The sequence below is a fragment of the Crocuta crocuta genome, unplaced genomic scaffold (genome assembly GCF_008692635.1).
Source record: "Crocuta crocuta isolate KB4526 unplaced genomic scaffold, BGI_CrCroc_1.0 scaffold16, whole genome shotgun sequence".
Taxonomy (NCBI): domain Eukaryota; kingdom Metazoa; phylum Chordata; class Mammalia; order Carnivora; family Hyaenidae; genus Crocuta; species Crocuta crocuta.
Genome location: NW_027531893.1, coordinates 14,194,380 through 14,211,963, shown reverse-complemented (window position 1 = coordinate 14,211,963; position 17,584 = coordinate 14,194,380). Strand labels below are relative to the sequence as shown.

The following is a 17,584-nucleotide window of genomic DNA, read 5'->3' as shown; positions in this document are numbered from 1 at the left end:
TTGGAGCCCCGCGTCAGACTCTGTGCTGACAATGCAGAGCCTGCTTGGCATTTTCTCCCTCCCTCTCTCTCTGCCCCTCCCTCCCCTGCTCCTGCTCTACCTCTTTCTGTCTCTCTAAATAAATAAATAAATATTTTAAAAATGCATTGGAAAAATGAAATGGCTTTCTTACCATGGTTGTACAGAAGAGGGTAAAAGCATGAGAAAGAACAGGGATGAGGGAAGATGGGTTCACGGCACGCATTTGGCACTAGAGATGAGGTGATAACCGTAATCGGCCCCCCTGGGCTTTGGAGTCATAGAAGCCATGGATCAAATCGTGGACCCCTCGCTCCTTAGCTGCGTATCCTTCTACAAGCCACACAACTTCTCTGGGCTTCGGTCTCCTTGTTATCTTAGTTGAGATGCCTCAAAGGCAGACCTTGAAGCAAGGACTTGAGTGCAGCTTGTGTGCTGGGGCAATGACCCCCCCAGAAGCCTAAGTGGAAGAAGAGAAAAGAGAAAAGCAGATGATGGCTGCGTGGACCAGCCCTGCGGGCAGCTGGGGCTCAGCTGTGCTGGGAATCCTGTAGAATACACTTGGCAATGATCATGATGCGGGAGCTGGTACATTTAACTGCTGACCCTCCTCCCTCAGAGCCCGAGGGTTGCCGCTGGAAATATTAAACATTTGGCACTTTAGGACTGTCTCGTGTGGACACGGAAAACTTCAGTAGCACCAAGAAATCCTCAGGCAGAGAGAATGAGGGGCATGTGATCGGCCATGTGTGTGGCCTACATGCACAGCCAGCTGTCCTGTCTGAGAATAGGGTGACAGCTCTTCCGCCGGACGGCCAATGCGAGCAGTCGCCGGGATGATGCTCGTACAGTCTAAACATGCAGTCCGTGCCGGCTGTTCCCAGGAGGCACACATCAGGCAACATTTGCTGGTTGACCAGAGGGACGGTTGTAGGATGGATGTTAGAGCTGTCCACGTCTCCAAGGAGACAGTTTGTCAGGAGCTGAGGGAAGTGTGTTGAAAGGTGAAGGGATGACTTGCTTTCTATAGAATCTTGGGCCCAAGGTGCCCTGGCATGGGCTTCTCCTTTCTTTTCATTAGCATTGTCTTCCTCTGCAGGGAGAAGGTGGGAAAGGGATTCATGGGCCACCTACACACCCTCTCTGGGGTGTGGTGACCCAAGTTCAAAAGGAGGAGGTGGGGTAGGAGCAGCGGCGTGAAGTTTGAAAGCCGAGTCTGTGTTCCCACAGCCAGTCCTTGAGTCCTCTCAGCTCTTGGGACCCCAGAGCCCCTCAGATTTCAGTCCACCCCCTGGGACTCGACACATGCTACGCTCAGACATGATGAGTCCTGGGGTGCCAGGAACAGCTGTTTGGAGCACTGATACCTCACTTCCAGAAAGCTGGGAATCACTGCAGAGGAATGAAGAAAAGGAGCCCTCTCCTTTCTGGGTGGCTTATCTTCCACTGCCACAGGGGGAGGGGGGTACCTGCCCTTTTTCCTGTTCAAAAAGACNGCATGCAACTCTTGATCTAGGGATCGTGGGTTTGAGCCCCACCTTGGGTGTAGAGATTACTTAAAAAAAAATAGGGGTGCCTGGAGGCTCTGTCAGTTAAGCTTCCAACTTGGGATCCAGTCATGATCTCACAGTTCGTGGGTTCAAGCCCTGCATCGGGCTCTGTGCTGACAGCTCAGGGCCTGGAGCTTGCTTCGGATTCTGTGTCTCCCTCTCTCTCTCTGCCCCTCCCCCACTTGTGCTTGCACGCGCTCTTTCTCAAAAATAAACATTAAAATTTTTTTAAATAAATAAAAGCTGAGAAACTAACGGAGATGATTGATAGATAAATGATAGGTAGGTAGGTAGGTAGAGGAAGGGAAGGGGAGGGGAGGGGAGGGGAAGGGAAGGGAAGGGAAGAATCTTCACCAGGTACTCAGGTCACCATGAGCACAGTGCATGTGAATGTGTGTTTGAGTGGCCACGGCAGGGTTGGGGCAGTAATGCCATCACACAATAAATACAGCTTTAGGAAGACAAAATATATACTACGTTGTGAAGAGGTCTCTATTACAACCTCCAAATGACAGCAAAGATCGGATTTGTTAGGTAAGGAAATTATCTATTTTCTGGTCAGTAAACATGAGGTCTAAAGCAGAGGTTGGCAAACTGCTGTTTGGCAAAGAAGCCCACAGCTTGTTTTTGTAAATGAAGTTTTATTGGCATCTAGCCAGGCCCGTTCCCATAGTCTTTGGCACAGGTGAGTAGTTGTGACATAGTCCCTGTGGCCTGCAGAGCCTAAAATACTTGCTAGGTGGCTCTTTACAGAAGCTCACGTTACAGTAATGTAGGATGAGTAAGTCTGGAGAGCTAACGTACAGCATGATGGATATAGATAAAGAACACCGGACTGAATAGTGAAATTTGGGGCGCCTGGGTGGCTTAGTCGGTTAAGTGTCTGACTTTCACTTAGGTCATGATCTCGAGGTTCGTGGGTTCGAGCCCCGCGTCGGGCTCTGTGCTGACTGCCAGCTCAGAGCCTGGAGCCTGTTTCAGTCTGTGACTCCCTCTCTCTCTGACCCTCCCCTGCTCACACTGTCTCTCTCTCTCTGTCTCCTCGAAATAAATAAAACATTAAAAAAAATACCTCTGAATAGTGAAATTTGCTAAGAGAGTAGATTTCGGCTGCTCTTATTACCTAGAAGGTACCTATGTGAGGAGATGATACGTTAATTAGTTTGACTGTGGTATCATTTCACTGTGTATGTATATCATCAGATCATCATGTTGCATACCTTAAGTAGGTACAATTTTTATTAAAAAATAAAATTAAAGGGGCACCTGGGTGGCCCAGTAGGTTGTGTCCAATTTCCACTCAGGTCATCATCTCACAGTTCATGGGTTTGAGCCCCGCGACCTGCTCTACATTGATAGCTCAAAGCCCAGAGCCTGCTTCAGATTCTGCAACTCCCTCTCTCTCTGTCTCTCTGCCCCTCCTCCGCTCACACTCTCTCAAAAACAAATAAATATTTTTAAAAATTAGCAATTTGAGGGAGGGGTCTTCTATAAGACTAGATAGATTAGCACAGTAAGCAGTCCATGCACATCACTTATATAACAGATGTGTGTCGTTCCTAAATAAACACACGTGCATGTGCTGGGAGGCGGGGGGCAGCGCGGAGTTGTGAGGCAACTGGTAGACATGAGGCATGCTGTAGGCTGAAACTGAGCCTGAGCTGTGCTCAGAGCCTGAGTCAGGCCTTGGCAGGCTCTCCCTCCCCCTGCTCCCCGAGCCAGCAGGGCAACGCACGATGCGTGGGCACCAGCTAAATAATGCCTCACAGGCACAGCAGTGGGTGTTCCAGAGAGAAAACCAGTGATTGGGACAGGTTGGACACCCCCCTGTGAGTGCCAGCCACACAAAGTGTCAGAGCACCTGATGGAGCATTTCAGGAGTAGAAGCAGGGTAGGGGGGAAGTATTCAGGGTCCCCTGCCAGGTAAAGGCTTGCACTGGCTCAGTGATAATTCTAGCAACATTTGCTATCATTTATTGAACATCTACTACTTGCCAGCATCTACGCTAAGTAATACAGACAAATTATTTCATTTCACCTTTGTGGGGCGGGTTCTGCTGGTATCCCCTATTTTATTAAGGGGCACGCTGAGACCTCAGAAAGGCAAAGTGACTTGCCTGACAGTACAGGAAGTGGGAGAGAGAAAGACTCCAGTTTTTAGAGACATTAATTCCTAAATGCAATGACATTCCCAATGAAAACACCAGTGGATGCAGAAACATTTATTTTAGCGGCGCCTGGGTGACTCAGTCGGTTAAGCTCAGGTCATGATCTCACAGTTCATGGGTTTGAGCCCCACGTCGGGCTCTGTGCTGACAGCTCAGAGCCTGGAGCCTGCTTCGGATTCTGTGTCTCCCTCTATCTCTGCCCCATCCCTGCTCACACTCTGTCTCTGTCTCTCTGTCTCTCTCTCAAACCTAAACATTAAAAAAACCTTTTTTCATATTTATTTTTTTAAGGAAATAAATACTTATTAAATTCTTGTACCTATTTAGTGCACAAAGATAATTGTTAGCCACTTTGTTTTTATTTTATTTTTTTTAAATTTACATCCAAGTTAGTTAGTATAAAGTGCAATAATTGATTTCAGGAGTAGAATCCAGTGATTCATCCCCTACATATAACACCCAGTGCTCATCCCCACAAGTGTCCTCCTTAATGACTCTTGCCCATTTAGCCCATCCCCCCTCCCACAACCCCTCCAGGGACCCTCAGTTTGTTTTCTGTATTTAAGAGTCTCTTGTGTTTTGTCCCCCTCCCTGTTTTTATATTATTTTTCCTTCCCTTCCCTATGTTCATCTGTTCTATGTCTTAAAGTCCTCATCTGAGTGAAGTCATATGATATCTGTCTTTCTCTGACCGACTAATTTCGCTTAGCAGGATACCCTCCAGTTCCAACCACGTTGTTACAAATGGCGAGATTGCATTGTTTTTGATTGCTGAGTGATACTCCGTTGTACATGCATACATACCACATCTTCTTTACCCATTCATCTGTTGATGGACATTCTTTCCATACTTTGGCTATTATTGATAGCGCTGCTATAAACATTGGGGTGCATGTGCCCCTTTGAAACAGCACACCTGTATCCCTTAGATAAATACTTAGTAGTGCAAGTGCTGGGTCGTAGGGTAGTTCTATTTTTTGTTTTTTGAGGAACCTCCATACTGTTCTCCAGAGTGGCCGCGCCAGTTTGCATTCCCACCAGCAGTGCAGAAGAGATCCTCTCTGTCCGCATCCTCGCCAGCATATGTCGTTGCCTGATTATTTTTATTTTTTTTTTTTATTTCTAGGAGAGAGAGAGAGAGACAGCATGAGCAGGGGAGGGTCAGAGAGAGAGGGAGATACAGACTCTGAAATAGGCTCCAGGCTCTGAGTTGCAGTCAGCACAGAGCCCGACATGGGGCTCGAACCCACGAACCGCGAGATCATGACCTAAGCAAAAGTCGGATGCTTAACTGACTAAGCCACCCAGGCGCCCCTGTTGTTGCCTGATTATTAATTTTAACCATTCTGATGGGTGTGAGGGGGTATCTCCTTGTGGTTTTAATTTGTATTTCCCTGATGATGAATGATGTTGAGCATTTTTTCATGTGTCTATAGGCCATCTGGATGCCTTCTTTGGAAAAGTGTCTGTTCGTGTCTTTTGCCCATTTATTCACTGGATTATTGTTTTTTTGTGTTGATTTGATATGCTCTTTATAGATTTTGGATACTCACCCTCTATCTGATATTTCATTTGCAAATATCTTCTCCCATTCCGTAGGTTGTCTTTTAGTTTTGCTGATTGTTTCCTTCACTGTGCAGAAACTTTTTGTCCTAATGAGATTCCAAAAGTTCATTTTTGCTTTTGCCAAAAATAAACATTTAAGTCTGCGCAAACCACATACTAGAACTTTTGCTTCTCTTTGCTGAGCACTTATTCTGTGTCCAGAATTTTCTACAGGCACCTCCTTTAAGCCCTAAGAAACCCTGAAAGGTGGAGGGATGGGGAAGGAGGGTAACTCACTTAGATCTTCTTTGTGGCTTCCTAGGCAAGCAGGTAGTTCTTTATTTTATTTTTTAAAATGTTTATTTATTTTTGAGAGAATGAGTGCACACAGTGGGGGAGGGGTAGAGATCCAAAGTGAGCTCTGCGCTGACACCAACGAGCCAGCTGAGCCAAACGGATGCAGGGCCCGAACTCCCAAACCATGAGATCATGACCTGAGTGGAAGTCGGATGCCCAACCCCCAGGAGCACCTGTAAGCCGCTGGTTGTCATGGCTGCAGGGCCAGGGTGGAAGGCTGAGCAAAGCAAGCTGGCCCCCCTTCGTGAACTCCCGTGAACTTCCGCACTGGACTCTGACTTGCATTTTTACCTTCTGGCATGTATTTCCTCCGAGGGATCCAAGATGCATTCTTTCCTGTGACAGGCCCAGATACAAGGGCCTGTACTGTTATTAACCCATCTCACAGAGGAGAAGACTGAGTCTCACAGAAGTGAGCACATTCCCAAGGCCAGGCAGTGGCTCAGAAGCAGGGCCTGTGGTTTCTCTTAGTTCTCCAAAGGGGGCTGACCCAGGCAGCTTCCAAGCTGTCACTCTGAGCTGTCTCCAGCTGTGCCGAGAGGAGGGAGGAGAGAAGGGAGGGGAGGAGGAGGAGACTGGTCTACCCAGTGTGTCCGGAGCGCCAGCAATTCTCGCCTGCTCCCAGAAGGGCTCCCAGAAAGGGCCTCTCTTCTCCACCCAGGCCTGGAGGTGGCTTCCTCGGGGGTCAGGATGCAAAGGTGGGGGTTGTGGGCCGCGGCCTCCCTGACCCTCCTCTCTGCACAGGCTTTTCCGCAGACGGACATCAATATCAGCCCAGGTGAGCACAGGGGCCAGGGCGGAGCAGGCCGAGCCGAGGACCCCTCACACGCTTGAGGCTGTTTCAGTGAGGCCGGGCTGCCTGGGCTGCAGGCCTGCCTGACCCAAGGTGTGGTGGGAGCTGAGCTGAGCAGCCCCCGCCCGGCAGCTCTTCCAGCTCCCCTCCTGGGACCCCAGGGGCATTGTCCTAGGGTCAGACCCCAACAGTCCTGATTTTAAATCCCAGCTATTCCAGCTTTGCATCTTAAAAACTGTGTGACCTTGCCCAAGTATCTTAACCTCTCTGAACTCAGCTTCCTTTGGAAAACGGGGGGGTGAGAGCGGCACCCTCTGGGGCTACTCTGCGGGGGAAGTGAGATAGAATGGGGAAGTGCTTCGTGATTGGTGCCGGGCAGCGCAGGAAGGTCTGAAGGCCGTATTTCTGTAGGCATTTGGCACCTGGGCTCCTCACCCCGACCCTGGCTCCCAGGGAGCTTTCAGACCAGCTGCATGCCCCGTGGGGCATGCAAGGGGACACGGTTGTCCCTCTCGTGACCTCCCTGGAGGTCACTGCTCTGTGGCCCACTTCTGAGGGTTTTCTATGTCCCCGGGAGTTGGACCTCCTAGCCTCTGGCGTGTGGCCTCCCAGCGTCCAGCTCGAAAGTCTCAGGGCTTCAAACGAGCTCAGGTTCTTCCTCATCGCAATGCGGGGGCTGCAGGCTCACCCTGGGGACCTGTCTGGGTGGGAAGACTCCTGAACCCTGCGGTCTGCTCAGGGCTGAGGATCCTGCCTCTCACCTCTGCAGCGGAGGTTATTTCCAAATGTTGTTTAAAATATATAGCAATAATAATAATACCAGGGCGCCTGGGTGGCTCAGTCAGTTACCCATCTGACTTCCAGTTAGGTCGTGATCTTGTGGTTCATGGGTTCGAGCCCCGCATCGGGCTCTGTGCTGACAGCTCAGAGCCTGGAGCCTGCTTCACATCTGTGTCTCCCTCTCTCTCTGCCCCTCCCCTGCATGCTCTCTTTCTCTCTCTCCCTCTCAAAAAAAAATTTTTTTTAATTTAAAATTTTAAAGAAAAAAATAATACCTACAACCAGTTAGGATTTACACAGCCCTCACTCTATGCCAGGCATTGTTTTAAGCACTTTTTTGTGTATGGATTTATTTAAACTTCACAATAACTTTATGGCAGAGATACTGTTTTGATCCCCATTAAGGTACAACTAATAATGAACCACTTTTAGGATTCCCATAAGACCACATTATTGGGGTGTTACAGTGTTGGGGTGAACTTAAACACTGTTTAAGGGTGATAGCGTTACCAGAGAAAATGCCAGGTGCCCAGGTAAGTTTGAATTTCCAGTAAACAACCATCTTTCAGCATAAGCATGTGTCAGATGTTACGTGGGACTGGGGACTGGGAGGCTCATTCAGTTGAGTGTCTGACTCTTGATCTTGGCTCAAATCACGATCTCACAGTCTATGAGCTGAAACCCCGCATCGGGCTCTCTGCTGTCAGCACAGAGCCTGCTTTGGATCCTCTGTACAATTCTCTCTCTGCCCGTCCCCTGATCGTGCTCTCTCTCTCTCAAAAATAAATAAAAACATTTATATATAATTTATATATATGTTATATATATATAATATATAGTATATATATATGTTATATATATATTCTCTCTCCTGGGAGAAGAGTGCTGGCCTCAGTTCATTCGGGCAGGCATCAGCAGCTGTAGCTTCTCATAAAATCTCTGAGCGTCTGTCTCCGTCAGCTCTGGCTGCCGTCGCAAAGTACCACAGACTGGGGGGGCTTCAACAACAGGAATTTGATTCTCAAAGTTCCAGAGGCCGGGAAGTCAAGCTCCTGCCTGATTCCGTTCCCTGGTGAGGGCCCTCTTCCCGGTTTACAGATGGACCACCCTTCTGTGATGTCCTCCCGTGGCCCAGAGGGAAAGAGCATGTGCACACTCTGGTCTCTCTTCCACTCCTTTTTTATTTTTTAAGCTTATCTATTTTGAGAGAGAAAGAAAATGAGGAAAGGGCAGAGAGAGAGAGAGAGAGAGAGAGAATCCCACGCAGGCTCGACGCACTGTCAGTGCAGAGTCCAACTCAAGGCTCGATCTCACAAACCATGAGATCATGACCTGAGCCGAAATCAAGAGTTGGATGGTGAACTGACTGAGCTACCCAGGCGCCCCTCTCTTTCTCTTATAAGGATACTAGTCTCATCATAGGGGTCCCACCCTCATGACTTCACTGAACCCTAATTACCTCCCAAAGACCCCACTTTGGCAGGGGGATACAAATATTCAGTCCATAATAGTGTCTTTCATCCTTGCTCTTATGCCTCAGTTTTCTCATCCACACAATGGGTGAGCAAGAGAGAAAATGGACAAAATATCCTTGAAGTCTGCTTTGTATATTCCAGTCTTTCCTTTATATCCAGTGTGTGTGGAAAGGGCCTGAGGCTGTTTGCAAGTGGGAACAGGGAGCAACTGGAGAGTCTCTCTCTCTCTCTCTCTCTCTCTCTCTCTCACTGCTTATGCCCATGGCATCTCTGAGCATCAAGTTTCCTCCCCTGGAAAGTGAGGATAATAACGGTGCCTACCAAACATTTGGGGGATCTTCAATGAGACCGTGCAGATGAAGTGGTTACTTAGCACATGGTAAGTGCTTAAAAACTGAGTTGTTACCGTTAGTACTTCTGTTGCTGCAGTTGTTGACGGCATGATAGAAATGGCCAAGAGACTCAGTTTTCTGTTGTGACACAAAGCTCCATTGGAGAAAGGAGCTTCCAGACATCTCTCCCCCAGCTCACCCCCACCCAACTGAGACGGGAACTGAGATCACTTCAAACCCGGCAGTCTTGGAAAACTGAGAACTGAAGTTGGCAGAAAGCCTTGGGGAATCCATTGAGCCCGACCCTTCCATATTACATGTGGAAACCGTGTGGAAACTGAGGCCTGCAGAGGCCAAAGACCCGGCCAAGGTCATCATCGACCACCAAGTGGTCGTTCTCCTTACCGCTCTCCAGGTTCCCAGCCCTGCAGAAAGTCTAGTTCGAGCCCGGGCGGACAGATCTTCTCGAGGAAAGTGACTTTGACTCTGAAGAGAACGCGTGAGTGCAGGTGTGTGTGCACGAGCGTGCGTGTTGATGTGTGACAAGGGAGGGCTCATCTAGGGTCTCCGTGGGCCCCTGCAGACCGTGAAGCTGGGTGCACGGCCAACACCCTCCCTATTGAGAACGGGCCTAGTTTGTCCTCTCCCGGGCACCCAAGCCTTTCTTTGCAGAAAACAACGTTGGTCATATTAGTACTCATCCCGGACTCCTGACCTGCCATGCACGTGCAAATATGTGCACACAGTGCACCTGAGCCACACCTCTGGAATTGCTGGAGATCGCGTTAGACGCTGTGGGAGGCTGGGGACGCTTTAGCCAGACGAGAGCCTTTCCTTAAAACCTTTTCTCCGAACCTGGCTTTGATCACATTGTTGAAGTGGATTAATGAGTGTAAAGTGCTTAGAAGGGAGCCTGGCACCCAGTAAAAGCTACATAAATATGTGCCATTATGGTTCTTCAACCGTTACCATCAAGTTTCATTTCCTGGCCCCTGAGGCCAAAGAACTCTTCACAGCAAAGGAAATTCCAGCGAAGTGTTTGAAGTTTGAAGCTCACAGGGTGTGTGGGAATCGGGTCTTCTCTTCCCTCCGGGAAGCTGGCAGTGCTCTCCCAGCTCCAGGCAGGTTTCGGGGCCCAGGCTGTCTCTGCAGGAGTAATATGTAATGCTTATTAGCATGCCAATCGTGAGCCAGGCCATGACTTCCCTGTGAAGTAGGCATTATCATCATGTCCATTTTACAGATGAGAAAACGGAGACACAAAGAGCTGAGTGTCCACCTGGGGCCTTTGGACTCAGACAGAGGTCAGAGCAACTGGACGTCCCCACTTCCTTGAATACACCCCAGAGCCTGGATCATAGAGTCAGATCCCAGAGTTCCCCATGGACACTCCGGCCCCTCCCCGACGCCTCCTCCATGGTTACGGAGCACTCTGCATATTTCTGAAATGCATCTTGGTATATGATGACTCATTGCTATGTGTGTGTTCCTCTCTCCAGACTGAGCGACTAGAGGGCACAGACCTCGAAGCCCAATAGGCACACAGGAAACCCTGAATTATATGCTTCATTAACTTTTGGTCTTAGCTCAGGCTGCTATAACCTATGGTAAAAATACCATACACTGGGAGGCTTAAGTAATAGGAATTTATTTCTGACAATTCGGGAGCCTGGGAAGTTCAAAATCAAGATCCTGAGCAATATGGTTCCTGGCGAGTACTCTCTTCCAGGCTTGCAGATGCTGTCTCCTCAAGCAGTGGTGAGAGGTAGGGGGGCTCTGGTCTCTCTCCTCTTATCAGGGCGCTTATTATGGGCCCTCCGCATGACCTCTTTTAACCCTGATCACCTCGCAAGTGCCCCACCTCCAAAGACATTGTATGAGGAGGTGGGGAAACAAACGTTCAGTCCATGACACTGATAAATGTGGTGATTGATTTATTTGTCTTACAAATGAGAAAACCAAGACCAGAAAAATAAGAAGTTTCCTGGAGGCACTTCGTGGTTAGGGGTTTCTGAGTCCATCCTGAGACCACCACCACTTGCTAGCTTGGGGGCAAGTGACTTCAGTTCTCTGAGCCTCAGTTTCCTCAGCTGTAAAACGGGGATGATACCGAAACCCTTCCTAGGCTGGTCTCAGCAGCTGTACGCTCACCAGCCAATGAATGGCTGCTGCTATTAACAGAACACGAAATTTCCCGGAGCTCTTTCCTCTGTACCTTGTGGCCCCTAGAGTGGCCCAGAGAAGGGAAAGCGAAGCTTGGGCATGAGAAGCCCAGGACCTCACTAGTGAGGGGGACTGTCTGACAGTGGGATGTGTGAACCAGTGAGGCAGCGGGAAGTGAGGGAGCCTTCTCAGTGGCCACCTTCCCAGTCTCCTGGGACATCTGGGGCCCAGGAGTGCGGGTGGGGTGGGGGCTGGGGTGTGGCCCCCGCGCCTCCCTCACCTCCTCTCCTGGCGCGCTCCCAAGGCCGATCTGGGCAGGAGGCAGCATGGTAGTGCCTTCGTAGGCGGCTGGAGTGGTGCCAGGGGAGCGAGCAGCCAGATTGAGTGGGAAGGTGACAATTTCTTCTTTTAAAAAGAGAGAGAGGGAGAAAAAAATGAGGCCTGAACTCCCCTGGTGTGTCCTTTTTTTCATAAGCTCAGAGCTCCCAGAGGCTTTGACTCCCACCCCAGCCAGAGACCTCCGTGGCCTTTAGTGCTGCTAATTGAAGGAACAGACCGAGCAGCCTCCTGGTTTCCAGAGCAACAAGCTCTTTTGTGCATCCCCTCCCCTCTTCTCCCGTCCACCCTCCCTCTGTCACCTCTGGCCTCCTCTCTTGCCTTCTCACCCTCTCAGAGTCCTAGGTTGGCTGAGCCATTCGCGGCTCTCCACATGTTCCCTTCCCTACCGCCTCCGGGCCTTTGCACCTGCTGTGTCCTCACCTGAAACATCTCCTCTGACTCTTACCTTCCAGGTCTCAGTGGAGGCACCATCCACTCGCAGGAGCCTCCCAGATCTCCCAATCCTTAGATGGGAGATGCCTTAGATGGGAGATGCCTTTTAGGTGCTCCTGTGGCAACACCTTGAAATTTCTCCATCTGAGAAGAGGACTCTGGTGTCCTGTCCTAATTACCCACGGGCTCCTTGAAGACACAGTTGGGGAGGCCACCAGTTCAATTACGGAGAGAAGGCAGGCAAACAAAGAACCAGCTTCCAAGAATAATTTGGGGGCTGCTCCCTCAAGTTTTTGCCGGCATGACCCACATCCACAAGTGACAAATTAATGACATTTTATTTCTGTGCTTATTTTTCTTAGAAATGTTTTAAACAATTTATGTATTTTTGAGAGACAGAGAGAGAGAGTTCATGAGCAGGGGAGGGGCAGAGAGAGAGAGGGAGACAGAGTCTGAAGCAGGCTCCAGGCTCTGAGTTGATAGCATCAGAGCCTGATGTGGGGCTCAAACCCACAAACTGCGAGATCATGACGTGAGCTGAAATCAGAGGCTTAACCGACTGAGCCACCCAGGCTCCCCCCATGGTTATTTTTCTTAATGTCGATCTCCATTAGACTATAGAGCCCAAGAGCTCAGAGACCCCCTCTGTGAAGCTGGCCACAGTATCTCCAGCATGTAGCCAGCTAACTGCCTGAGCCCAAGTGGGTGCTCAAAAGGATGTGTTGAATGAAAAAGGGAATGAATGAATGTCCAGACCATCAAGACTGAGTCAAAAGGAAAGAGGCTTAAATCCGGCAGGAATCTCTAAAGTAGGTCTGGAGCCATACAGCCTGGCTTTCAAAACCTACCTCTGCCCCTTAGGAGCTGTGTGATCTTGGGCACGTTAGTCAACCTCTCTGTCCTTGGTTTCTGCCTCTGTAAAATGAGAGAGATTGTGTTATCTGCCTTGTAGGATGTGTGAAGACTAACTGAACTGAAATGTACAAAGACCTTGACACCAGGCCTGGCTCAGATGAAAGCTCGGTAGGCTTGGCCCTGTTTGTTACGTTGCCGTCATTACCTGACTTGTCAAGCTATAAACCTACAGAAACCCCTTCATGAGAGAGACACAGATTAGTGAAGGCTATTTTGGGGTTTAGGCTGATGAAAGGCTTCTGGGTCCTTGTAGTCTCAGTTTCTAAAAATCCCAGAGGGAAAGGGGGTGTGGGGTACCAGGCAGGGTGGAGTTCATTATCATCCCACGTGCAAACACGTGGCTTTTTGTCTCCCAGATCCTTTCAATTAAAGGCCTTTGCCTGCCCAGAAGGAACGGGAAATAATTGAGCAGTGACCGGTCACAGCTCCATTTTCTGGTATGTTTCACCCCAGGCATCCATAACCACCATTTGTTCAGTGGAAAAAATCAAAGGGATCAGGAGGGTGAAGGAGGGAGCTTGTTTTCCACAGGGAGACTTGCTTTTAAAATAGCCACCAGGCTTTAGGACCCAAGAGAAGCCATGGGGCGCCTGGGTGGCTTNCCCTCCCCCTCCCCCCCCCAAAAAAAAAATAAAAAAAAAAAAAAAAAAAGAGAAGCCTTTGGACCATGGGGAGAGGGGAGTAGGAACCCTCGCCTCCTCCTTTCCTCTCCCAGCACCCTTCATTTGATTATTAATGTCCTCTGCATCTTCAATGATAGTGCGACTAAGTTCCTACAAGGAGCTCAGCAACATCCACTGCTTCAAGGGGTGGAAGAAGCCAGGACTGAATGGCGTGGCTGTCCAGGGTGGAGGAAGGGCAGTTCTGGTCAAATGAGGAAGCCCAATGGCCCTGGTCCGTGATGACCAGGGAGGCGTGCAACCTGTCCGTTTAGCATAGCTCTCGTGATTAAAACATCGGACTCTTACCCCAGATAAATGTGCATGCACACATACACACTCTTGATTTTGTGTTTAATTTCAGGGGACTCAGTGGGTCCCTGTAGCACCATCAACCCCAGTTATGAAACTCTGAGCTAATCATTAATAATCATACTGTTATAGAACAATGCATATACGCCACGCAGCTGGCGGACTTCTATGGAGTAAGGTGCTAAAGGACTGAACCATTCTCATCCTTGTTGATTTCCCATGATGAAGCATCATGTGGACTTTAAGATCAAATAATCTGGTGTCAGGAGGTTTGGTTCAAATCCCTACCTGCCACTTACTAGCAGGATGACCTTGGGCAAGTCGCTTAACCTGTCCAAGTCTCAGTTTCCCTATAGGTGTGTGACACATCACAAATGCTTCATAAATGCTGTCCACTGCTTCATTATTCAGGAGCTCGGCCGGCTATTACAGTGACTTGAAAGGCAGAGATCCTACATCCTCGGGCGGCCACAAAAGGAGCCCCAAAGATCAGCCAGTTTGACAGCTGAATGTGTCATTGTCACATGCCATGTTAGGCACGGAGCTGGCACCTGGAACCCGGACCTCCAGATCCCAGAATCCGACAGATTCTACCCCTGCCCCCACTGTGGGTGAGCCACCTAATGTAGCTCAAGGCAGGTTCTCAGCATGCCTTCCTCCCCCCAACCAGTATCTTGAGTTGTGGTTTCCAAAAACGGGTATCTCCTAAGAGATCCTCCAAGAGGGGCTGAGGCTTGGGGGAACTTTATTGTCTCAAACGTGGGTTTTCCATCTGTGCTTTTCCAGAATTAAGGATGCTTCCTGAACCCCGGGAGTTCGATGGGCCACAGATATAAATAGTCTTGGCTATAGTGTGTCAATAAACACGTGGAGAAATGTCTGCCCTCACCAGAGAGCCCAGAATTGCAAAATGAAACGAGACACCTTTTCTTTTCTTTGCTTATAAAATTTGCAAAGATTGCCATTAAAGTGATAACGCTCGGCGCTGGCGAGGGCACTGTGAGATGGACACTCTCAGACATTACCGTGGGAGAATGAATTGCTTTCAGGAGGCAATTTAGCAAATTGTATCAAAGGCTTAAAAATCTCTCCTTGGAAAATCTTCAGAAATGCTGAAAAAAGCTTGATGCACAACGCTGTTCATCTCAGCATTATGTGTATTTGTTTTCAAAGAAGGGAACCAGTCTAATTATCCATAAATATGGGGAATGATTAAATAAACTCTATGGGGGCCACTCAGTGGAGTATTCCAGAGCTATTTAAAACAATGTTTGTGAAAATTTATAATAACATGGGGGAAATCTATTCTAATTTTTGGAACTCTGAATACTGACAGGTATGGATAGGACAATATAATAATTGAATTTTTACAGATCACTGCATTCAAGCATGATATGAAGAAAAATACACCAAAGCAGTAACATTTTTCAAGTGTTCTATAATGAACATGTATTACTTTTGTCATTTCATGAATTTTAGGTATGCATGTATTTTCTGGACCTCAAGCATAGAATTTTACTAATCACAATGGGACATGTTTTACTTTCACTCTTGAAAAGATGTCATAAGCTGTTGGAACAGTGTTTCCACACTGCCAGCCCTCCTGCGAGTCTGTTTTCTCTGCCCACAGCCATGCCTGAGCTGCCCCCGGCTTCCCTGTGCCCACTATTCTGGATGGAGTTCAAAGGCCACTGCTACAGATTTTTCCCTCTCAATAAGACTTGGGCCGAGGCTGACTTCTACTGCTCTGAGTTCTCCATTGGCAGGAAGTCTGCCAAACTGGCCTCCATCCACAGGTGAGTGGACATGCATCCTGCATAACCCAAGCACCCCCTTTGTTTTTGTTTTTTTAATTTTTAAATGTTTGTTTTATATTATTTTTTTATAGTTTATTGTCAAGTTGGTTTCCATCAACACCCAGTGGTCATCCCATCAAGTACCCTCCTCTGTGCCCGTCACCCATTTTCCCTTCTCCCCCATCCCCATCAATCCTCAGCTTGTTCTCAGTATTTAAGTCTCTTATGGTTTGCCCCCCTCTCTCCCAAGCACCCCCTTTGGAGTGGGGAGTGAAAACTGGCATTTCTCACTGGTGTTTCTTTTGGTAATTCAAGCTAACTTTGATGTAGCCCAGTTTCTCATTGAAACTGATTCAGCCCAGGGCACCTAGGTGGCTCAGTTGGTTAAGCAGCTGACTTTGGCTCAGCATGATCTCACAGTTCGTGGGTTCGAGCCCCGTGTAGGGCTCTGTGCTGACAGCTCAGAGCATGGAACTGCTTTGGATTTTGTGTGTGTGTCTCTCTCTCTGCCACCTCCCCTCCATTCCTGCTTTGTCTCTCTCTCTCTCTCTCAAACTTAAATAAACATAAGAAAGAAAGAGAGAGAGAGAGAGAGAGAGAGAGAGAAAGAACGAACGAACGAACGAACGAACGAAAGAAAGAAAGAAAGAAACTGATCCAGCCCAGTTTCGCACTGAAACAGTAGAAGGCAAAGCATTTAGCATGGGAAGCTAATAGCATGCTGCAGGCATGGTGCCAGTTTTGTGCTGTGCCCTGTGCTACCACACACGGGGCTTGATCCTGTGATACAACTCACAGAATATATATACGAATATATGAGGAGTAATAACTGACGTTTACTTGCTGAGTGTTTGTATATAGCATCATATTGAAGCTCTCTCGAACCGTATTAAGTACGTATCTTCCTTTTTACTGACACAGAACCCAATCCTCCGAGAAGGTAACTTGCTCAGAGTTACACAAAGTGGTGGAGCTGGGATTTGAACGTGAACAGTCGATTCCATAGCCCACTCACCAAGGCCACCTTCTGCATTCCTCCGTGTCTCCTAAGCCCCAGACACACTGACCGTCTCAAAAGTCTCCAGTCTGGTCCAGCCCTTTTACTCTTCCAGACCTTTGCACATTCTGTTCCCTCTGCTGGAAATCCCCATCCCCCCCTTCTCCCCCATCTCTTCACTGAAGTCACCCCGACTCCCTGGCACCCTAATCGCACTCATTGCCTACATCTCCTGGAGCACATTTTTCATTGTCTTTTGTTTGTTTGTATATTTATTTATTTATTTTGAGACAGAGAATGAGTGCAAGCTGGGGAGGGGCATAAAGAGAGGGAAAGAGAGAATCCCAAGCACGCTCCAACGCTGGGCTCGATCTCACAAACCGTGAGCACATGACCTGAGCCAAAACTAGGAGGCAGATGCTTAACCAACGGAGCCACCCAGGTGCCTCTTCATCACCTCTTAATGACTTGCTTTCACATCCAACGGCCTTGCTGATGTACGGCCTCCCTGAAGCCAGGTGTGCTATGTTCCACTGGCATCCAGACTACAAATTCACAATCTTGTTTCTGTTTTTCAAGAATCTCAGAGACTTGGGGCACCTGGGTGGCTCAGTCGGTTAAGCATCCGACTTCGGCTCAGGTCATGATCTCACGGTTCGTGGCTTCAAGCCCCGCGTCGGGCTCTGTGCTGACAGCTCAGAGCCTGGAGCCTGTTTCAGATAGGACCAAGCTCAATGACCCACTGGGGTGAAGGCATTTTGTCCCATGAAAGTGGATCACTCACACGTGTCAGAACACATACTCTTGCAACATCAATATGGAATAGAGCCTGCTGGTGGTATGAGAGAAGATGTCAAATAGAAATAAGACTTGACATTGATCTGTGTGGCCCTTGTGGCTTGTTTGGGAACACCAGACCTTGGGAAATAGAGAACTAAACCAAACAGCCTTCC

The 17,584-nt window shown here is 48.6% G+C and overlaps 1 protein-coding gene across 1 annotated transcript in view; it reads left to right on the top strand.

The window, feature by feature from the left end:
* Positions 1–6,246: 6,246 nt before the first annotated feature.
* CLEC19A (C-type lectin domain containing 19A) overlaps positions 6,247–17,584 on the top strand; it is a 20,041-nt gene continuing 8,703 nt past the window's right edge. Inside the window, exons 1-2 of the mRNA XM_077773298.1 lie at positions 6,247–6,416; positions 15,469–15,634. Coding sequence (XP_077629424.1) covers positions 6,329–6,416; positions 15,469–15,634 — 254 coding nt within the window. The 5' untranslated portion in view covers positions 6,247–6,328. The remainder of the gene's footprint in view (positions 6,417–15,468; positions 15,635–17,584) is intronic.